The sequence below is a fragment of the Tachypleus tridentatus genome, chromosome 11, assembly GCF_004210375.1.
Source record: "Tachypleus tridentatus isolate NWPU-2018 chromosome 11, ASM421037v1, whole genome shotgun sequence".
Lineage (NCBI taxonomy): Eukaryota > Metazoa > Arthropoda > Merostomata > Xiphosura > Limulidae > Tachypleus > Tachypleus tridentatus.
This window is the reverse complement of record NC_134835.1, coordinates 6,574,545-6,599,266: the sequence shown is the minus strand read 5'-3', so window position 1 is coordinate 6,599,266 and position 24,722 is coordinate 6,574,545. Positions and strand designations below refer to the sequence as shown.

The 24,722-nt window shown below is 32.5% G+C and overlaps 1 protein-coding gene across 2 annotated transcripts in view; it reads right to left on the bottom strand.

The window, feature by feature from the left end:
• The window catches only part of PIG-U (phosphatidylinositol glycan anchor biosynthesis class U), a 38,845-nt gene extending 16,057 nt beyond the window's left edge, over window positions 1-22,788 (bottom strand). The window contains exons 1-7 of one of the 2 annotated variants that reach the window (XM_076466188.1): window positions 22,617-22,788; window positions 14,309-14,373; window positions 13,403-13,474; window positions 8,848-8,910; window positions 3,072-3,172; window positions 2,639-2,739; window positions 377-474 (exon numbers count right to left, since the gene is read on the bottom strand). In XM_076466188.1, the coding sequence (XP_076322303.1) occupies window positions 377-474; window positions 2,639-2,739; window positions 3,072-3,172; window positions 8,848-8,910; window positions 13,403-13,474; window positions 14,309-14,373; window positions 22,617-22,746 (630 nt within the window). In that variant the 5' untranslated portion in view covers window positions 22,747-22,788. The remainder of the gene's footprint in view (window positions 1-376; window positions 475-2,638; window positions 2,740-3,071; window positions 3,173-8,847; window positions 8,911-13,402; window positions 13,475-14,308; window positions 14,374-22,616) is intronic. The other variant, XM_076466189.1, reaches the window with a different exon arrangement.
• Between the last annotated feature and the right edge of the window lie 1,934 nt (window positions 22,789-24,722).

Here is a 24,722-nt window from a genome sequence, read left to right as displayed (position 1 = left end):
CTACTCTATAGACATCCACCAGTGGGTTAGCAGTAAGTTTAGACTCATAGCACTAAAATCCAGGGCTTGATTGCCTTCAGTAGACAGTCAAATGTGGCTCTGCTTTCAAACAAACAAAACTCTTCTACAGATTTCAGCAGAATCAAATACCATTAAGGAAATGAAAATATTCTACTTTATTAACTCTGATTAAGACGTTAGTACACAGAATCACATACAAAAGTTGTAATGGTTTTCAAACAAGATTCAAAGCTTTCAAACAGTGCACAATTGTAAGGTACTTGGGTTTTGGGTCTTGTCAGAGAACCATTCCTATTTTATTAATAATTCTATAAGACAAAAACATGCTTATTCTGATGAACAAGTCATACTTTACCTCAAAAGTGCTAATAAAAGTTGGCACAAGTAACATCACAGGATAAAAGGATTGGTAAGTGGCTAATGCCAAAATTACTGCTGTTATTGTTGAAAAGCCTAGAATAGAAAGCAAAATCAAATACACAGTGTCACTACTTGAATACATCAAATAAAAAATACATAATGTCACAACCTGAATACATGAAAAAAAGAATACATAGTATCACTGTCTGAATATGTCAAATAAGAATATATAATACCACTATTTGTATACATCAAATAAGAATACATACTATAACTATTTGAATACATCAAATAAGAATACATGATGTTGCAATACAAGTACATAAAATCCAGATGTTGTGCAAGGTTTAAAATTTATTGAGGGAACAATCTTCAACAGTTCTTTTTAACAGTGGCTTTGGGTCACATCAAGATATTTCAACATTGATAAATCACAATCTTCATTTTCATTAGTCACTATAAATGATACACTAGCATCAATTCATGCCACCAAAGGAATAACAAACATGTGAAGGGGAACAGCTTATGGTATCATTGACTGTGTACTTTCATTGGTGTTAAACCTTTATAATGATCAGGAGGAAAGAGTCAGACAATGGAGGAAGCAAGCATATCACACAATCTACCAAAGATATCAGCAGATTATTTTACCATCATCTAGATAAATATCAGCTCATATGAGCCATAATACACAAGTGAAGCATTTAAAAATACTTATTAATAAAAATTGAATTTACAAATGGGCTCTAGCATTATGTGATGTAAGAGAAAAGATTTATTTTGTATAGTTTTAATTTTTAATCATATGACACAGTTTAAAGTTCCAAAAAATGCAGTATGTAAACAAGTGTTAGTACAAGAGAATATTTTGTCATTTGTTTTTCCATTTTATGGGTTGAACTCTTCCTCCATGCCATTAGAAAATGTAAATTTCAACATTATGGTAATGTTTCACTGATCCATGTTGACAATCAAATAAGCCAGGGTAAGAATACTTGTTATTCTTTCAGAAATCCAACATACCTGTACCAAAGGCATATCATAAGAGTTATGCTTGTATAAACATACTGGTCAAATTTAAGATCTGAAATAACTTTCATGTAGAGAGAAGCTAGCATGTGGTATTGGTATATGCTAGAAGATATTAATTTAATAGCAATCTACAAATAAAGTTTATATAGTGACAAACACTGTTTTTATTCAAGTTTTTTTGTTATCCCACAACCCAAAAACATAGAGTTGTAAGGAAAGCAGAGTTCACAAAAACGTTTTATGTGATGCTGATTGGACTCTGATAAATTACTGAAGACCTGAAATGCTCTTCAAACACTGTCAATTACACCACAGATTGTGAGACAGAGACAGGCAAATTTCAAAATAGGAAACAAAGAGACAGAACACTTGAACTCAAGGATACTGTAGTTAAGTTTCTTTGTTGATGTAGCCTTTGGGACAGAAGTCACTGATCTCAAGCAAGATAAATGACCATGCACCAAATGACAGAAAAGTGTCCAGATCTACAGTATCAAGAAGAATAAACTAGAATATATTATTTGGTTGAGTATCAGTTAAAAAACCTTTACTTCAACTGTTGTCAAGAGATGGAAATTTGCAAAAATGAACAAAAATTGGACTGATAATGATGATTGGAAAAGGATGTTATGGATGGATGAGTACAAGTTTGAAATATCTGATTTAAACTGTATTATATCTGGCAGAAGAAAGGTGAAAGATACTTACCTCAATGCAGCATGATGGTTATGGGGTGATTTTCTGCTGAGGCAACACAAAATATTTGCAAAATAGATGTAATAATGAAACATTGTAAGTAGATACTGATACCTCATGGAATGCCCAGCAGTTTGGGTGAACAGATCTGGGATTCATATGACAGATACAAAATGCGACAAATCAAAGTTGCATCCAAAGAAACTTTATGGGAGTGTATTAGAATGAAATATTATCTGCAATTGTTACAGGGGGATACATAAAATATTAATTATTTGCTGAAATCAAGAACTTTAACTGAATTTCTGTTGTAAAGATTAATAAAAATTTTGTATGATTTACTTTTCATTGTTCTTTGAAAACAGCCTGTGACCTAATTGCTCACTTTGTCCTGACACTTTTGCCCAGTACTGTATTATATTAATAACTATTTATAATTTTCAATTGATTTCTAATTTAAAAAAAGATGGAAATTTATTTTCCTAAAATAAACATAAGAAGATAAATAAATCAAAAGATTAACACATACCATACACCATGCAAAAAAAGGAGAGTGATAAAAGTACATTTGTAAACACAGAAGTCGATCTTCCAACACAAGCCAGAATAGAGAACGGACACAGCAAATATCTGAAAACACATACATGTGACATAAGAAAAACAAGCAGTGATCACATTTATTATACAAACTTTATTAAACTCTAAACATTAACATAAACAAAATTGAAAGTAGTATAATACAAGACATAAATGCAATAACATTTTAGAAGAGTATTTTTACATAACTTCTACACACATCTGGTTATTAGTAAAACATAATTCTTAAACAGGTAAAAAGCATCCTATCATATGCTAATCTTAAAACAAACAAGTACAAAGTTTGGAAAAAAAAAGCAGTTAGAAGTACAAACTGTACCAAATAAAGATGTGTCATGTCATAAGCAAATTTACCTTATACTTACACAGTTTCCACAATCAATGGAACTTTAGCAACATCTGAGTTCTGTAGAAGGACTGTTGAAGATTGGGTTACAAACTTGGAAGAATTACTTTCTTTTTCAGCCTGAGATAAAAATTGTGAGAACACCAATTATTGTTTTTTGCAGCATCTCAAATGTACTGAAATTATAGGAGACACTTAAAAAACAGTTTAAAATTATTAACAAGTATATAACCATCACTCAAAATCATTCTGAACTTCCTGAAGTGACTTTTACAACTGAACAACTTTTTAAAAATCATATTTTTGTTCTTAAACTTTTAAATTCAGTAATAAATTTGTCTTTAAAAAATATATTTGGTTTCAACTATTAGAAAAGAAAATTCATTATCTGAAAAAAAAAAAGTCAGATTCTGAAATTTTACATCAGTATTATTATATTTTTCCAAATCATTAACTGGTACTTTTGATAAAAGATTGCAAGACATATTAAGTTGTCTAGAAATAAATGTTGGAATTCTCACAATGACATTTAGAAGCTGAATATTGAGTAACTTATCACTGGTTGATTGGCTTAATCCAACATTTGTCACTTACAAGGTATCTTAATTGCTTGCTGTTTCAACTCTACTCAGAGTAAGTCTTTCAGCCCCCAAGGCAGCATGGACAAGAAGAGCTTTCATCTGATTTTCCTCTGTGATTTCAAATTTCAACAAAAAGCTACTGAAACTACATGGAATATCAACAAGGCATTTGGCTCTGAATCTGTTACTCAACGTGTAGTTCTGCATTGTTTCCAAAGCTTTTGACATGGAGGTGGAAGTTTTGAAGACCATGAATGTCGTGGAAGGAAGTCATACTTAGATTAAAACACATTAAGAGAAGCAGTTGAAACAGACCCTCACACAGCAGTATGTGAGCCTGCAGAAAAGCTAGACACAAGCACTGCCAACCACCTGAATGCAATTGGAAAGATGAAAAAGTTGGATAAGTGGGTTCTGCATGAGCTGACTGAAGATCAACAAAATCAGTGTTATGAGACCTGTCAAGGATGATGCTCCAAAAATTGAACAAATTGGGAATCAAGCTTCTGCCTCATCCACCTTATTTTCCAGATACTCATTTTTTAAAGCACTTTGACAACGTTTTGAACAATAAATGCTTTCAAAACCAGGCAGCTGCAGAAGAAGCTTTTAGGAAGTTCATTGACCATAGAAACTCTGATGTATACAGCAGGGGCATATACAGCATCATTACACGTTGGCAAAAGTGTGTCAAAGCAAATGGTGCTTACTTTGATTAAAGCATGTTTTACAACACTGGTTTATACTTTTCCAAACTTCACAGTTCAAAAACAACATTTATTTCTGGATGACCTAATAGTTTATACAGTCAAATTATTATCTGATACTTTTGATAAAATATTACAAGACAGTTTTGACTTAATAAAGTATAGTAAAATGTGAAAGTTCAATAAACATTTTAGTTAATTTTTACCCAATTTATTAAGTCTTAATGAAAACAAATATTGCAAAAATAATGAAAAGGTAGAGTAAACAAATAAAACAAGGAAATAAGAAACATTCTTAAGTTGAAGAAAGCTGTCATAACTCTCCAGATGCACAGTGTTTAAAGCTATATAATAATACTGGAAAAATTCTAAATAAACAGACTACAATTACCATCCATATAGTAAGTTCTACCAAATACAACTCACCCTAGTGACTGTCTTTCTTACTGAATGAGTGTATAAGAAAAAAAATAGTTACTCTTTCAGTGTGATATAGTTTTTTGTGTAATATCACATATAAGAGCACTCAATTTTTTTCAGGAAAAAAAAGTTGTGGTGTTACAAATTCTGATAATAAATGCTGTGAGGACCTGCCAAATATCTAGTGAATAGAAAATTCCTTACAGAAAACAAAGAATAAATTTAGTTATGAAAACTGCTGATAGCAAACACTGTTTACTTGAAATGACAGTAAACAAGAGATAAATTTACAAGTAAAATATAAAAAAACCTTCAGTAGACAATGTTATTTCTTCCAGGATAAACATTTATGCACTTAGTATAGTTTGAGTCTACTTACTTTTGATAAGTATTTTAATAAGTTATAGCTTTTACAGAACATTCTCAGGATGAATTCTTTATTTAGACAGATACAGCACTTTAATCACACAGATGATTGAAATGGCACACCTGCATAAATAAATATTCATAAATTTATTTTATTAATAAATTGACTTTCATTAGTATCTTACTAAAAACTAATTTAGTGATTGCAGTTAAAATAATCTATATGTAGAATAACATATTGGGCCAACATGTGATCTATTGATCCATCTCAGCTGTTCCAACCTCAACACTAAACTAAAAGAGAAATAAATCTTATGTCATTTATGTACTAAGTCTTATACCATTTTGTACTTATCAAGCTTTCTCTTGTACTCCCTTAAATATTCTGCCTCTACAACGTCTGAAGGCAACTCATTACAAAGGCCAATCACCTTGTTAGAAAAATAACTCCTACCCTGTCAAACTTTATATTTGTGTCCCCTGGTCCTACTATTCTCACTGTTAAGAAAAAAAATATCAACACTATAAATTTCCTTTACAATCTTAAAACTCCTCAACCAGATCCACCTAACTAGTAACCTTTTAAAAGAATGCCAAAAGGTTTGTAAAACAATATTTTCCCTCAGTGAAACCATGTTGGCTATCTGATAAAATTCTTATTTGTTAAATGACTTTACAAAGCATTTTTAACAGACTTTCCAAAACTTTTCCCACAACTGATGCAAGACTAATGGGTCTATAATCCCTGGGGCAATTATAATCACCTCCCTTGAAAAAAAAAGTCACATAAGCTAATTTCCAATCCTCTGGTACTTGCCCACTATTCAAGGACTGACAAAAATAGTAACAAATGGCTCACATTTCCAATCCTTGATCTCTCATAATCCTCTATTACTAGCCTTCCTCTATCATCCCTTAAGGATCCTCATTCTAATGTTTTGTTTACCCTTAAGGTATTTAAAGAAAAAGGAGTAATAACTGTTAATATTTACATCAATTTTTTCTTATTCATTCTTTCTGATGTCCTAATTTCCTGTTTCAATACCTTTCTCGATTTGACCAGACTTGAAATAACTCAGCTGTCAAAATTATAACATATCATTCCTCTCACATCCATTCAAATTTTGCCTTTTTAAAAATTTGTAACTAATATATCATTATTCTTTAACTCTGTATGCAGCAAAACATCAAACCTAATAGAGCAATGATCACTTCCACCCAGATGCTCCCCACTTTCTACTTTAACAATCATTTCTATATTTGAATATTACAATAAATCTAAATTAACATTGTTTTTAGTAGGTCCCTTGGTTGGTTAGTGAAAAAAGCCATCCTGAACAGTTTCTAAAACCCTTCTTCTGGTCTAGAATTTCCCAATCTATGCCTGAAATTAAAATCACCCATAACTATGACTTCATTACAACTGAACTCTCAATATCATTGTGAAGTGCCTCACTAATTTCATTAGTATTATCTGATGGTCTGTAACAAATATTCATTAAAAACCTTATATCCACTAATATAAACCCAAATGGATTGAATCTACTTGCCATTATCTTGATATCCTCAACTTCAACAGGATGTAACTCACATTTTACATACAAAGCTACCTGCTTCTTGAATATTCTATCCTAATTAAATAGCCTATAAATATGTACTTCCATGAAACATCTGCCACCAGAAACACCTACATTTGATCATGTTTCAGTTATTCCCATTACATCAAAACTCTCCATTCCTACTAATGCTCTAAAGTCATCTATTTTAATTTCTTATATTTATAGCATTACAATAGTAACGATCAAACCTATCCTTATAACTACTTCTATAGTCATTTCCTACTATAAAAACTTTTATTTGCTTCTGATGCTTTTGCATTAAGTTCTTCCTTGCCCTCACCACTAACTAGTCCTAGTTTAAAACTTACCTTTATAGCTGAGTTAATAGCTGTAACAAATAAACCAACCTCTATCTCATTAAAAGCTGTAACAAATAAACCAACCTCTATCTCATTAAAATGTAAACCATCCATTCCAAATAACTCCCTTTTTCTGCTGAACTGATCTCACAAGTCAAAAAAGCCAATCTCCCCATTCTTATGTACTAATATAAATTTAGTGTTCAGTCCTAGTGACCGATGTATAATTTCATCCCCACAGTTTATTCTAGGAAGTATCCCTTACAAAACTAAATTATGTTTTTTTTTTATTTAAATGTCTTTATCATCTTCTGTACTTAATAATTAATTCCTCCTTTTACACATGCACCACAGAAACTGCACTTTACTATATTTTCTGCTCTGTCAAGTTATATCCTCTCCCTGTACCCCAGGGTAACATAATCAGATTCTTTTCTCACTACTTATCCCACAGACTATTCTATCCAAATGCCTTGCCAAGAAATCACCAAGCTATAACTTCATCATCCACATCCTTATTTGTCCCTTTTATTTTCCTTCCTTCTAATAGCTCCTCAGCTTCTGAAGCCACGAGCTACTTTTTGTTGCTCAACATAATATGCTCATTATAAGTAAATTCACAGCTTTTTACTGTGGCTTAGATACAGTTATAAGATAACAGTAGTAAGAGATTGTTTGGGGGAAAAAACTGATGACTTTTCCAACTTTGTGCTATGAAAGTGGTCTGAATGTAATGAATGAGAAACCGATCTTTATTATCAGTGTATCAAAGGATCATTGTGTAATGTGAATAAAAACCAAAAATCTTTATTATATACATTGTGTAGAAAACATAGGTAAGCCAAGCCTGTGAAAAAGATGCATGTCTATATTTAATATAACATCATAACAGTTATCACTAGTTTGGGATGAAAAAAAAGTGAACTAGATAAATAAAAAAACCAATACCTTTCACAAATTTATATTATGTAATAAATTGTCCTCAAAAGATGCAGAATATTAAGAATCTGTTTAACCAATACAAAAAGTGAATCTCAGAATGACTGGTATTAATACTTTTAATAAACAGCAGAGAACAACATTTCAATCTTCCTAGGTCATCTTCAGGTTAACAATAAAAGGGTCATCAAAATTACAAAACAGAAACGTGTTGGAAATGTTTTCACATGAATGAAATAAAAAAGATCTTTTTTTTTTATTTTAATGAAAGTATTCATGATTAACTACCTTTAAGCTGACAGAAAATTCACAATAAATAATCTTTGTAGACTGTAATAATATTGTAGAAATTTGGAAAGGAAAAGTGTATACTTCTCCAAATGGAAAGTACTACAGATTTTATCACTATGTACTCCAGATGAAGAAATGTACTGAACAAACATGCTCCTCTTGTAGGTTATTATCCAACAAACTGGTATGATCTGCCAGATCCAACATGCTATTCACCATCAAACTATTATCCAATAAACTGGAGTGGCTAACAGACTGTTACTCCAGAAATTGGAGTGTCTGACAAACTATTACACAACAAAATATACAGTCTCAATCCAACAAACAGAAATTAATATAAAGTTAAAAATAAAAATGTTTCACTTTACCTCCTCTCTGTTTGGAATTGATTTTAAGCTATTTACTTCTCACTTACAATTACAGAAACTCAATACTACATTTTAAAATCCATCTGTACACAGATAAACCTCAAAGCTATTAACAGATACAGACAAAAGACACTTCAGCAACATTCAAGAATATTTTGAAAGAACTACTGTTTAAACTCATCACAGGTATCACCACAATATTCACCAAATATTTTCCACATTTTCCTGCTGCTGCTCCCAGAAGAAAGGCTGTTAAAAGATCACAGAGCTGAAAGAGCAAAATGACTAGAATTAGTTACTGTTTTATACACTGCAGTAACAAATTTGTATTGTACAAGTAAAATTAGAGATTACTTATATTATCTATACTGATAAAATAAAATCAAAAATATAATTAAAAATCTATGACTCTTGAGAAACCCACAAACATGCTCTTCTCCAAAGTTATTATCCAAGAAACTGGTATGATTTGCCAGATTGTTATCCAACATGCTATTCACAACCAAACTATTATCCAATAAACTGAACTCATTAACAGACTATTGATCAACAAACTAAAAAAAGTTGTTATATAAGTAAATATTTGGTCACTTATAAAGGTATGTTAGTCAATCGTAATGGATTATCAGGTCACTATGCTAATTGACTGGCTAAGTTGATTAACACCCGATAACCTGTACCAATCACTAAAGAAATAGATAAAAATATGAAACTCTGAGTTTCTTTTTTTAAAGTGTGATTAGCAATAACCTTAAAAAAAATAAAGAAAATTAAGCAACACTAAAAGTACTCAACTGACTACCACACCAGTTATGGACCACATCAACAAATATATTTTTGATATTAAATTATTCCTTAGTCCAATAAAACAAAACAATATGTGAAAACATATGTGCTATGTAAAACTAAAGAAACAAACATTCTTACCATTTATGATCACATTGGTTCATTTATAGTGAGAAACAACCTGTACTGAATGTGAATACTGGTAATAAAATAATTTCTTACTTGAGGAAATAACAAAATACAAAATAGTGTTGAAAAACTTGTCAAACTGAAATAATTTTACTAATGAAAGACGTCAATAACGTTTTGGAGAACAGCCCTTCAGAAGATTATGAGTGGTAATGAAATTGTTAATATTAATGTTAAGAACAAGGTAACAATATTAGTGTTTAGTTGAAAGAACAAAGTAAGATGTGGATCGAAGGCTACAAAGGAGCTAAGGGAAGTAAGGTATAAAAATTACAAATAATAATAATAATTGTATAAATACAGTTATTTATAGTAAAATGAATCAAAAGATGGAAGTGTATAACAAAAACACAGGCAACAATGTAAAAATAAAATAAATGAACATGTGTATCAGGTAATATTGTTCAAAGAGATAATGATAAAAGGTACATAAACTTAAGAAGAGAAGCTAACAATGGTGAAAAGAATATAAAGGTAACAAAAGGTAACTAAAATGAATGGGATAGAGAGGAAAAATAATATGAACCTTGAACAAAAAAGCTGTGCACAGTTTGTCAGAGTGAGAAAGTATAGAAAAGGATTGAGAAATAGAAACAAAGTTAAAACAAAGTGTGTGTTTTCTTATAGCAAAGCCACATCAGGCTATCTGTTGACTCCACTGAGGGGAATCAAACCCTTGATTGTAGCATTGTAAATCTGCAGACTTACTGCTATACCAGCAGGGAATGTTAAATGAAAGAGCTCTCCATTCATTCCAAAGGGATTAACAGTGCCTAATCTAAAAACCAATCATTTTCCCAGCTTCTTTCTTGCATTAAAGTGTTATTCTCTTGTAAAATAAATGAATGTATGATTCTGAGTGCTGACACTGAATTTTGCAGTGTTGCAACATATTCTATCATTGGACTAGTTCTTTGGGATTACTTGGAAAAATAATGTCAAGTTCATGTAATGATTATTTATTTCTTTGATAATGTTTGTTACAAACTATGTCCATTTTAACACAAGATGTAGGCTAATAAACAGAATACCTAAACAGACACAATAATTCTCACTACTAACACTGACTTGAATCACTCATTTAAAATTCAATTCCTTATTAAATGATTATTGATTTGCTGCTTCACTTTACTTGAATTTATACCACTAGCAAAAATGCCACTCAATGAGCAGCTGTTTATGCAATTAATTAGTAACCTTAGTATTTATACCACATAAAAATTGAAATGTAGGAAGAGCTCATGTTGAAGTTAAAGCAATCAGAAAATATATTACTTAAAAACTATGCAGGAGAAGAAATAATATTAATAAGATACTTTGTTCTTCTCATTACAACTACTTTCACTGTCTTTATTTTAGTGATACAAACTTACATGTGATTGACATGACCTCAACAAATGAAAGTCTGAAGGTGTTGAAAACCACCTATCATGCAAATCCAGATCAAAACGGAATGATCCTGATCAAAAATAGCCTTGCTTTGGGAAGAATTTCCATTAATAATGTACAAAATATTGTTCTTGTTCACTAAACATGGCAATTTCTGATAACTAACTCCCAATTTTAAGGGCAGTTTAATATCAAGTCATCCCATAAGTAATGTCCAAAATTTAATACAGAAAGTGCATCATCATTTCTGGCTTTGTAGAAGGTTTTAATGACTAAAATATCTAGTAGGACCTGTATAAAAATGTTTAGACAGATAAAAAAACTAACCCAACTCTACTTTTTCAGATCATTAAACAAATAAACCCTTATGACGATGGATGTGTCTGAGGAGCACATTAGGCACATGATTCTTTATGAGTTTATAAAAGGCAATAGTGCAGCAGAAACTGCACGAAAGATTCAAGGTGTTTATGGTGTGGAGTCTCTTGATGAAAGAAAATGTAGAAGGGGTTTCAGAAGATAAGATCAGGTGACTACAGCTTAAGTGATGCATTATGTTCAGGTCGTCCTGTTGAGTTTAACGTTGACTTGCTGCTGGTTGCACTTGATAAAGATTGTGCTGTAACACTTAAAGAACTTGCACAGAAGCTTAATTCAACCCATTCAACAGTTCACCGTCATCTGTAACAGCTTGAAAAATTGGTCTCCCATGATTTGACAGAAGCCAATCTTAGAGCAAGAGTTGACATTTGCACTTCTCTGCACTCTCATGAAACTAACACCTTTTTTGAACAGATTAGTGACTGGAGATGAAAAATGGATATATTATAAAAATTTTAAATGCCACAGACAATGGCTCAGTGCAGGTAAACTGACTAAAGCACAGCCCAAAATGGACCTCCACCCTAGGATAGTATTTAAGTGTTTGATGGGATGTTGTTGATGTGCCACTCAATGTAATTATTACATCAGATTTCTATTGTCAACTGTTAGAGTGCTTGAATGTTGCACTGTAAGAAAAAGAGGAGTGCTTTGGTCAATTGTAAAGATGTTACACCAGGATAATGCACAACCCCATACAGCATGTTATGTTACACCAGGATAATGCACAACCCCATACAGCATGTTATGTTACACCAGGATAATGCACAACCCCATACAGCATGTTATGTTACACCAGGATAATGCACAACCCCATACAGCATGTTATGTTACACCAGGATAATGCACAACCCCATACAGCATGTTATGTTACACCAGGATAATGCACAACCCCATACAGCATGTTATGTTACACCAGGATAATGCACAACCCCATACAGCATGTTATGTTACACCAGGATAATGCACAACCCCATACAGCATGTTATGTTACACCAGGATAATGCACAACCCCATACAGCATGTTATGTTACACCAGGATAATGCACAACCCCATACAGCATGTTATGTTACACCAGGATAATGCACAACCCCATACAGCATGTTATGTTACACCAGGATAATGCACAACCCTATACAGCATGTTATGTTACACCAGGATAATGCACAACCCCATACAGCATGTTATGTTACACCAGGATAATGCACAACCCTATACAGCATGTTATGTTACACCAGGATAATGCACAACCCTATACAGCATGTTATGTTACACCAGGATAATGCACAACCCCATACAGCATGTTATGTTACACCAGGATAATGCACAACCCCATACAGCATGTTATGTTACACCAGGATAATGCACAACCCCATACAGCATGTTATGTTACACCAGGATAATGCACAACCCCATACAGCAAGGATCACATTTGTAAAAATTGAAGAGCTAGACTGGGAAAAACTTCCACATCCTCCTTATTCTCCAAACCTTGTCCCATCTGATTATTGTCTATTCCAAAGTTTGCAGAACTATTTTGATGGAAAAGAGCTTGGAATACATGAAGATGTCAAAACTACCCTCTCTACATTATTTTCCTCCAAACCCCAAGAATTTTATAGAATTCCAAAGCTTGTAAGTTGTTGGCAGGAAGTAATTAATAATAATGAAATATACATTGTTGATTAAGTAACATTAAAAGTGTTTGAAATCTTTTTCTGAACCTAAAATTGGACATTACTTAATGGATGACCTGAATTAACATTCTTCAGACAATTGTCACATTTTTTCTTCTAAATATTTAGTCAATCAATCATATGTATGAAGTTTATTGAATTCAAAGTTAGCATAAACACACTAATTACAATGTAAATAAACCAACAAAAATACAAGCGGTATGCATTCAATTCTACTTTATTATGTGATGAAATATAGTTCTTCTCAGAAATAACACTTTAATATATTTTAATCACAGTTATATTGTATATCATAAAAAGTTGCTTTACAAACTTACCACAAAAAGCAAAAAAACCCAGTCAACAAAGTATCTCGTCACTACTTCATATAAAAGAAGTGACAAAGGAGACTGAAAAAAATAAAAATTATTCCTTCCTTTCAAGATATTTTCAAGTACAAGTACTTCGACATACACTAATATTAACATAAGTGGATTTACAAAAATCCTGGCACAAGAATGACAATCACTGAAACCCAACATTATCATGTATAATTTCAAATATAAAACTTAGTTTTTGTAGTAAAATGGTTAAAACAAAAGAATTTACACAAAGATATTTAATTAATGAATTTGTTTAAAAATGAGACTTAAAAAGCTATGTGAAAAATGAGTTAGCATTAATTTTAATTAGTTACAAGACACTGAAACACAACAGAATTTATAAAACATTAAAAGCACTTGAGAAAGCTGACTTAAAAACTGATCTAGTAAATGTCAACTACCACATAATATATTAAAACATCAATGCAAACATCCATAGAATTTATTTTTATATTCTAGGTGGGGGAAGCCATTTGCCTTAAAGTTTGAATACTCTAGCTAATTACAGTTTATTTATGAAAATGTAATTTCATCATTTATATTTAAAAAGTGTTATTTTCTGATATATTTTTCAAATAAAATATTCAGATTTTCTTCTCAAATTTCAGATTGGGGACAAATGCTCTCACCCCACCCCATTCTGCAGACACTCATGAGCATTTATATCAGGGGTTCCCAACTGGTGAGTCACGACCCCCCAGGGGGTCGCGAAGCCTTGGCAGGGGAGTCACGTAGCCTTGTTAGAAGTAGCTTGGGATAACATTAATTTTATTTCATCAATTACATTTTCATGTCGCGAGTGCCAAAAGGTTGGGAACCCCTGATCTATATCATAGAAATTCAAGGTGGTATTAAGCTTACCTCATGGAACACATCCCCTAAATAAGGAGAAATACCTTGCCTATACAGGTGGACACCTTCTGTAACTATTTATTAAATTATAAATGTTAAACATTCCTTTTCAGTTTCACCACATATTTTTCCTTAAATGAAAGTTTGACAAGTTCTTAAATTATTTCAATATACATATATAAAACACATTCCTTACTCAAGCACCTTAAAGAAATCTAATTCTATACATCTATTAATGTTTTAAAAATGAACTGATAAAACTAAACTTTATCTTTGATAACAGTTAAGCACTTATGTGTGCATGTATACTTTGTAGCTGATAGTGAAATTTTTAAGTTACAGTTTTAGAACTCTACTGTGCAGTCTTATTCAAATGAAGCAATTCTGTAAACCTTCCATTAATCATGTGAAACAAAAGAAATAAACCTCTTTAAGTGCTCATGTCTTTCTGGGAACTTTTGAATATCTTGTGTGATGTGGTATAAAAGCAGTGAATAACTCCAAACATGCCACTAATGAGAGTAATTAGAATCCTACACAATCTGGTACAAACTTGGCAGCTTTATTTATGAGTCACCCAACCCCTTACAAGTCTCAACTGAGTTAAGCTTTCTTATAACTGATTACTTGGGTATCAGTTGAGCAACACTAAAGGGCTAGAATGTACTTCAACTAGTTAGTGTGGTTGTGCATAACTGGTAAGCATTAATAATGTACTAAAAACTACTGTGGGGAAAAGGTTAATTTGCATAGCTGAACTGGTTTGTTGGAAAGGCCTTGACACAAGCTGTAATTTGATACAACCCAAAGACATAATGGATAGTGTTGCAGCTCATTCTGGAATATTCAGTAAAGCCCTTTTCCTATTCATTCAATATATGTTTTAAAAAGCTCAATAATTACACAGGGCATTAAAACTAGGTGGTATATAAGTAAATATACAGACAAATATACATCATCTCATTTAGCCCAAAGATTCCTATCAGCCATAAACAACAGTTAGTGAAATGAGATACTGTTCTCAGAAGTCAACAACTAGAGCTGAGCAAGTTAATCAAAATTTGTATTTCTAATTATTCCAACAACTGATTAACTAAAAATCCAATTGATGGCCACCAAAATAGTCATCTGGTCAAAATTAGTGTTTCTAATTATTGTAACAATTGAAAATATAACCAAATTGACTGTGACCAAAATAATCAACTGATTAAAATTAGTTTCTGATAATTTACTTTTTTATTATTCCAACTATTGTCATCATGTTTGTTTGCTGTTAAGTACAAAATCATATACTTGAAGAGGGAGTAATATCTGATTTAAGGATCTTGAGTTGTATTCCCATTGTACCTAAACATGCTCACCCTGCCTTTGCTTTTGTAAAGCTACTAAGGCTTAACTGCTATTGACTGACAGCAACAACTGATAGCCCTCTAGCTACTGAATTGTTAAATAAAGTATAAACACAGTTTTTTGTATTGTTTTTGACATTATATTTCTAAGTTATAATTCGGTGAAGACATTACTTAATGTAGTACAAGTGAGTGCAAATCTATGGTAGCCTGGACATTCCCTATTTTTAAAGAAATAATGATACACCCTTTAATATTATATAAGCAAGATAGATCTAGACATTAATTGTTTTATATGAACAAGTTATTACCATAAAACATTTTCTAGGTTTTCTGAGATTAACACAGCTGGAGTCTAGAGCAATCCAGTTAAGGCTTCACTCAATACCAGGTTATTTCTAAGCTAATACAGTACGAGTATAAATTAAAACATTACCATGGTAATATCTTATACCTTGGTCTTTTTCCAGACACCCCAACAGTGTATCTAGACTTTAAAGATTTGTTGTCACCAAATGTAGAATCACTTTGTTACTCCTACAGCTCTTATACTTGCTACAGAATTTTTGTTTATTTGTCTAGGAGTCAGAGGTATCATGAAAAAATATTTTATGTGTTTCTGATGCCTAAAATAAGTAAAAATATAAGTGGTATGACTGAAGAAATACTGGTTCTTTTTTAATAAAAATCATTCAAAACAGATATCCTGTTTACCAATTACCATTTTTTCTCTGAATATAATAACTCTTTAAACTTAATTAAAACTTGAAATGATTGTTTCTGCTTGTATTTCTATAAAAGAGGAGGAAATTGTTAAACCAGCAAGTCAATTACAACCGAGCCATCAGGTGGGAGTAGATAAGATCATGTGACCAGAGAGAATCTAGTGACCCCTGACTCATGAACAGGGCAGAACTGTTGGGTGAATTTGAAAACCTGACATCTCGTATCAAAGAAATGTCTACATAATGTAAACCATCTCACTCTAAAGTATAATTCACAGAAACTACTCCAAGTGCATTAATATCCTTGGAATGAGAAGCAACAAGGGATAGCAGAATAAAAACAACAGTAATAATCTGCAATTACTTCCACCGTAGCCCACAATGCTGAAGGCATATTAATAAGAAAGGAATACAGACATCTGTAATACATGTGTGAGGACTTGTGTTGATTGGTTCTACTTTAAATCCAAAACCAACATTGTCCATTGGTAGGTACAATCCTGGATGGAAAATCCTATGAAGCAATTATATCACAAGGATAAACCTACAAGTGACCTAGTGGAACATCTCATCTCTGCAGTGTGTGTTGCATGGTCCTGGAATTATAAGATGCAAGTCAATATAGCTTGACAGTGCTGATTTGAACAGTTAAAGAATACATGGTCAAGCACCACTAGCTACAGACTGGATTCCAAAAAATGTGTAGTAATAATGAAAAGGAAAATAAGGTCCTTCTAAAGGTAACTTACCTTGTCAAAGTTGCACTGAAGACTGATTACAAGCAGAAGACAATAGTCCAAAGAGGAGGAAATCACAATACCAGGCAAATAGTAACAAATTAACATATTGAAGGTAAGATGTCAAATTTGATGAGAATACACCTAAAACAAAGTATGGGAGAAAGAAGATAAAGAGGAATAATCTAATGTAATAAAGAGCCAAACCCTGTTGGTTAAGGTGAAATAAAAAGATCATAGACAGAGAACAGCTGCCAAAAAGCAGGATTTGGTACCATGGAAGGAAGTTGTTTAGGCAATATAACAGCAAAGAGCACATACAGTATATAGAAATCTTTCTGGATCAAGTCTAGTATAAAGGTGAAAAATGGAAGGATGGGAAAATACCAAAAAGTAGGAGTTACCATCCCTAGCCACTGAGATATTGGGAAGGAAAGAATGGTCTAGTACATAAGTTGATAAAGATTACATGAAACAATGATATCAAATAAATTAGACTTCTGATATCCACAAAATAAGAGAAGAAAATAAGTCCTAAGGGAAAACTGAAATAAGGATCACATGGAAGGTGGTTCAAATGGAGGCAGTGAAGGATCATATTAACATTGCAGTCTGGAAGAGCAGCCTGCCACAGTGGACAACAATACCAGAAGGAAAGCATCAACAGGGAAGAATAGGAGAGGTAAATATCCTACAGTGTCATGAAGAAAACGTTGTGGGACAAGGCCACCCAATAACTGAAGATCAAGAAAACATAATACCCTCAAATGAAAAGAAAAGTAAGAAAATACTTGGTTGATCAGCAAAAAACCCTAGACCCAGAGACCAACAGTAGAAAATGTTCCATGCTGATGAACTTTCATGGAGGGAGGGTAAAGGAATGAGCCAGAAATAAAACTGCTTGTTGAGATAAGCCAGATCTCCCTGCCAAGGACCAGGTATAAATCAGGTATGAAAATGAAGAACATGATGGGCTAGGTGTGGCACCAATAACCAAGGTTGATGAAGAAGGAAGGAAGACAGAGAAAGAAGCAAAGAAGAGATATGTTGGACTAACAGAAGATGCAGAAACCACAGCTGAGCTGGCCAGTGAGAAGCAATCAGGAGAACTTTACACAGAATGGTATGAATGATTGAATCACCTGATGAAGAAATCAAATAGGAGGATAATATAGTAGTGTTTGTTAGTTAAATCCTGGCTGAAAGTATTGTCACCCAGAGCAATAGGATAAGAACAGGAGACTAAAACAGAGGTAATTTGTGGTTGATATATGTGGAAACAGTATATGGGAGAGAAGTACTTCACTGAAGGCCACTGCAAAGCAAAAGGACTGAAAAACCACTCCATCAGATATATCAGGTCATCTCACAAGTAATGTCCAAAAATTTAATACAGAAAGTGCATCATTACTTCTATCTTTGTAGAAGGCTTTAATGACTAAAGTATGTAGTAGGGTGTGTATAACAATGCTCAGACAAATAAAAGAAACTAACACAACTCCACTTTTTCAGATCATTAATCAAATAAACCCTTATGGAGCAAACCTAAGAGCAAAAGTGGACATTTCCCCACACTCTCATGAATGTAACTCAATGGACAGGTTAGTGACTAGAGATGAAAAATGGATATATTATAAAAATGTTAAGTGCTACAGACAATGGTTCTGCACAGTTAAACTGACTAGAGCACAGCCCAAAATGGACCTCCACCTTAGGAAAGTCTTATTAAACATTTGGTGGGATATTGTTGATGTGATCCACTTTGAGTTGCTGTCACTCAATGTAACGACTACATCAGACTTCTATTGTCAACAGTTAGAGCACTTGAATGTTTCACTGAAAGAAAAGAGGCCTGTTTTGATCAATCGTAAAGGTGTATTACACAAGGATAATGCACAACCCCATACAGCAAGGACCACATCTGCAAAGATTGAAGAGCTAGACTGGGAAAAACTTCCATATCCTACTTATTCTCCACAACTTGCCCCATCTGATTATTGTCTATTCCAAAGTTTGTAGAACTATCTTGATGGAAAAGAGCTTGGAACACATGAAGATGTCAAAATTGCCCTCTCTACATTCTTTTCCTCCAAATCCTAAGAACTTTACACAAGTGGCATTTCAGAAGCTTGTGAATTGTTGGCAGGAAGTAATTAATAATAATGGAACATACATTATTGATAAACATTAAAAACATGAAATCCCTTCTCTTTTTCTGAACCTAAAATCAGACATTACTTAAGTGATGACCTGATATTTTGTCTTAATGGGAATGTCAGTATGCAACAAAAACAAAAGCACTTGAAACATGACACACAATGATATATCTTGTGTATGAACCAAAAATAGAAGATCAATCCATGAATACAGAAGGATTGGGAGAGGATGCCACTCTGGTGACCGAGACAATAAACCACCACAGAATTGTAAGAATGAATCATTACCAGATGATGTCTGGCCAGCTGGAGAAAATGAAGTACAGCAAGAAGCTCCAGGATGTTGGTAAGATCTCTCAGTCACAAACCAATACCCTGAAGCTTTCTGTTAATTGACCCACAGCCCCATTGATAAGAGGATGCATTTATGAAAATGTGTAACTCTAGAAGGAAGAGGAAGCAAGACATCTGCTGATGTGCAACTCTTATGTAACTATAATTGCAGGTCATCAACTACGGAAGTAGGAAGGCTAATAAGAGCTTGTAAACAATCCTGTGCAAGATTTCATTGGTTATGAATAGCCCACATATGATCATGACCTAAAGGGATAAGCGATGCCATAGAAGAACACATCCCAAACCAACAGAACATCACAAGTTGTAATAGATGGAGCAATAAGAGTATGGGAGAACTAACAGCTCCATAGAATGAGGTTGAAAAGAAGGGTGGACCTGACTGAGTTGGACATGGAAAAAACACACCCCGTTTGACATGGAATAAACACACCAAAATGAACAATATTCTGGACAGGTTAAGGAAATGACTCCTGTAATCTGATAAACCAGCTCATTTGAGCCACTTCCAGGAGCAGCTAATAAGTGTGACTACGGAAGACACAAACACACAAAAAGAAAGCTTAAAAAGCAGACTTGCTCTTGAAACAACACTCAAGACCTTCTATCTTAATGATTAAAGCTGCTAAACTATTAATAATAGCAAAAAAAAAAAAAAAGTTCATTTTTCCAAATTCATCCACCTGTTCTTCATGAACCATGCATGATAGGTGTTTATAACAGGAATTACCCAGAAATTTAACAAAAATTCTAACAGAACATACAAAGATTGTTTGTTTTTGAATTTCGCACAAAGCTACTCAAGGGCTATCTGTGCTAGCTGTCTCTAATTTTGCAGTGTAAGACTAGAGGGAAGGCAGCTAGTCATCACCACCCACCGCCAACTCTTGGGCTACTCTTTTACCAACAAATAGTGGGATTGACCATCACATTATAATGCCCTCACTGCTGAAAAGGTGAGCATGTTTGGCACGACGGGGATGTGAACCCGCAACCCTCGGATTATGAGTCGCACACCTTAACAAGCTTGGCCATGCTGGGCCAACATACAAGGAAAAACCATCGTAAAAAAGAAAAGCTGTTCTTGAAACAACACTCAAGACCTTCTATCTCAATGGTTAAGCCTGCTAAAGTACTGATAATAGTAAAAAAAAAAGTGTCTTTTGATCATTAGATAACATTCATCCATTTGTTCTAATCTACTGAAAAAAAAACAACTCCTGCACAAGTTAGGACTATTTTTTTGTTGAATCTTCAAACAGACAATGAAATTTTATTAGTTTTGTCATTATTACTAGCTACTAGTTGTTTTTCTTTGAAGCCATTAATGCACTTAAGCCAAGAGCAAATTTGGCTATGTATTCTGCATTAAAATCTATGTATAGCTACTAAAACTCCTGCAAAGGCTGAATGGTTATTTTCAGGTTGATTCTTGAATTCCTTCTTTTAAATGTTTCCAAGTTGTTTTCTACCAACATAAATTATTTGAAGTCATTCAAGCATCACACAAATGTAAGTGCTATTATCCTAGTCAAAAATACCTCATTTTATTTGCATAAATAATGTGTAAATTTATAAATGTCCTGCCTTATTGCTATTAATTATAACTTTATGAGCCACTACAGATAAAATGTCTGTGAATTATTGACTGAAACAGGAACAATAATAATGAATGCAGTACTAAGTATGTCATAGGACAGTTTTAAAATTAGTTCAAATGCATTAATTTCTTCACCCTGAAGAATGTTTCTATGACCTTTCCATCATTGAAACAAATCTTATGTTTTTACTAATGCTCATTAATTGAAAACTTCCAAGTTGACAATTCACTATTTCCCAAGTTCACTGTTGTACTCTGTCTCTATGTGGTTTTCTGTGATTATTTCAGTGAGTTTTGTAACTGCTGACAATTATCATAGCAGATTTCTCTACTATTCTGAATGATAATTTATACTGATTTTCATACTCAGCTGAAATTCTGAGTGCATATTTTATTATCAAAACCTAGACAGATCAACTATACAAAACATTCCAAATGTCCATGAATAATTTAAAAAGTTTATTATTTTTCAAAAAAACTGTTACAAATGCATAACATAGACAATGATATTGTGAACAATCTCTGCTGTGCTCAGTGACTATTAAATTTGTTTTTACATGAAACCTCAGGCACAAAACCATGTAGTCCAACAAATACTAGATGTATGAAAAAAACAAACAATGCAAATGTAAGTTATTTAAAAACATTTAACACTCAACTAAATGCTTATTCATGCATAAAGCTTACAATTTATTTCCCATAAATGAACATTTAAGTAGTTAAGAAACACAAAAACTAAAAATGGCTAATTTAAGAAAAGTACAGAATTACATTGAATCAAAATGCCAATATTATATTTTCAGGACTATCATTAAGGACTCAAAAATATGAAGGAGAAAAAAGACCTAGACACTAGTCTGGAAATACACTCTAGAGTAATTATCAATTTTAGTGATGTCAAAATATGGATTTGTAGTTTAAGAAAACAATGCACGGACTATTTTTTTTTTCTGAGTACTTAACAGCTGTACACTTAAAAATATAATCTTTGCATCTTGATTCAACTTCCTTCTTTAATACTTTGGTGATACCTATTTCCCTTTTTAAATTATCAATTTTTAATTATTGTAAGTATAAAGGTTTCAAATTTTGTCTGACCTGTACTACATTATATTACTAGAACACAGTACCATATTAATTATTATGGTATGCACCACAACAATTAACTTTAAAAGTTAATTTTAATTTAAAACTTTACAAAATAGTACAAATATATGCTACTGTTATTTCTACTAGTATGTAAGCTCTGTAAACAGAACACGAACGAAATCTGTTGTTACTGCAGCTCTCAAGTGTAATGTTAGTTAGTGTTCACTGAACAACTGCTACAAGACTAAGACTGTACATTACGCTACACTACATAATATTCTTTAAACATTATTTGATTAACATTTACCTCTTTTCCAAGATGACACGGGTGTTGAAACTTCAACTCTTTTTTCAATATTTTCACTTATTGATGATTTGATTACAAAATAACGTAATATGTAACCACTTAAGTATAAAACGAGCCTAGTTCCCGCCATCTTGACTTAAACCGCCATCTATGAAAACTGTTTAGAAAAAAATTAAGCTTTTCTTTTTTTTTTCCTTCTTGTTTCTGAAGGAGTAAAAATTGTCTTTTAAACAGACACCATTTTTCTTGAATTAAATGATTAAATTATGCTTATCCTCCAGTTTCTACTGATGAAGATTTAAGCAGTATTGAACATCTTATAATAAATGCAAGGTAATGCACAAGGGTTATCATAATTTGAATTATAAGTTGGATGGGGATAACTTTAACAGCGTTGTGAAGGGAAGGGCTCTTGTTGTTATAGTCGATCAGTTTCTAAAAGTCTCATCAAAGTAATGTGCTGTTGCTAGTGGTCGGACAAATAGGATTTTAGCTTGTATCTACAGATATATTGAATACAAGTCTAAAGAGGATATAATTTCATTGAACAGGTCATGGGTTAGGCCGCGTTTGAAATATTGTGTTCAATCTTGGGCTTCTTACCTTAGAAAAGACATTGAATTAATTGAAAAGGTCCAGAGGAGTGTTACTAAAATAGTACCTGGAATAAAGCTGTCGTATACGAGAAGATACTGAAATCTCTCAAACTGTTTGCTCTTGAGAAAAGAAGAGCTAGGTGGGATCTAATTAAGGTGTTTAAGATTGTAAATGAAATTGATAGTGTTGATGCATTATCTTTTTTTAAAAATATTTACCAGTGAGAATAGTAAGACTAATAGACACAAGTATAAATTTTGGCAGGAGAGGAATCACCTCCAGCTAAGATAGTTTTATATTTTTAACAGGATAGTTGGCCTATAGAATTGGGTTGCCTACAAATATTGTATAAGCAGTAAATTTAAATGAGTTTTAGAATAAAACTTTACAAGTATATTAATGATAAGAATTGGCTTTAAAGTTTTTAAAGTTAATTTAGTTTAGAGTGTGGAATAGCTGAGATTGACTAATATGTCCCATGCTGTCCCAAAACGCTGCTATGTTGTTAATAGTTGATAGATAAAAACAAAATCGAACAAAATGACTGTAATTATTATGAATTTCTCAAGAAAATATTGAGAAGTATAAAAACTATAATATTTCCCCAAAGTTTCTGAAGGCGGTTGAGGATTGTATATGTGAGCCACTTGCTACAAGTTTTCATATGTACTTGAATAATAGGCAAGTACCAAACGATTGGAAGTTAGCTAATGTAATTCCTTTTTTCTAGGGAGATAATAAAAATTATTCCACTAATTACAGGCCCATTAGCTGTATATCAGTTGTAGGAGAAGTTTGGTAAAAGGTGCTTTGCAAAGTAATTTGAAAACTGTATAATTTTATTGGATAATCAATGTGGTTTCACTAAAGAAAATTCTTATCTTGCAAATTTTAACATTCTTTGAAAAGGTTACCACTTGTGTATATGAGCATAAGAGGGTTTATAGATTTTCAGAAAGTATTTAATTAGGTGTAATGTAAAAGACTTATAAAATATCTCTATAGCTTTGGGGGATAGGCCAACAAATTAGATAGAACAGTGTTTGGGTGGAAAAAAGCAGAGGGTTGTTACAAATGGAATTTAGTCAAATTGGATTAATGTCACAAATGGGGCACCTCAGAACTACGGTTTAGGGTTTTCACTTATTTTTTTATACATCAATGACATAGATAAAGAAGCAATCGATAAATTACTTAAACTTGTGATGACATTAAGATCGTGAATGTTGCTGACTGTAAAGAAGATGCTACTGATTTACAAAAGGATTGAGATCATTTAGCGAATTTGGCAAATAAATGGCAAATGGATTTTTATTGTAATAACTGAAAGATAATGCGCGTTGGTTATCATAATTTGAATTATAATTATAATTTGGACATTAATAACCTTAATAATGTCGTGAAAGAAAGAAATCTTGGTGTGACGATACAACTTTGTAAGTGTTGAAACTAAATGAAAGGTGTACATAGCTAAGTTTCTCTGCTGTGAACTTTCTTGCAAGTTCGAGT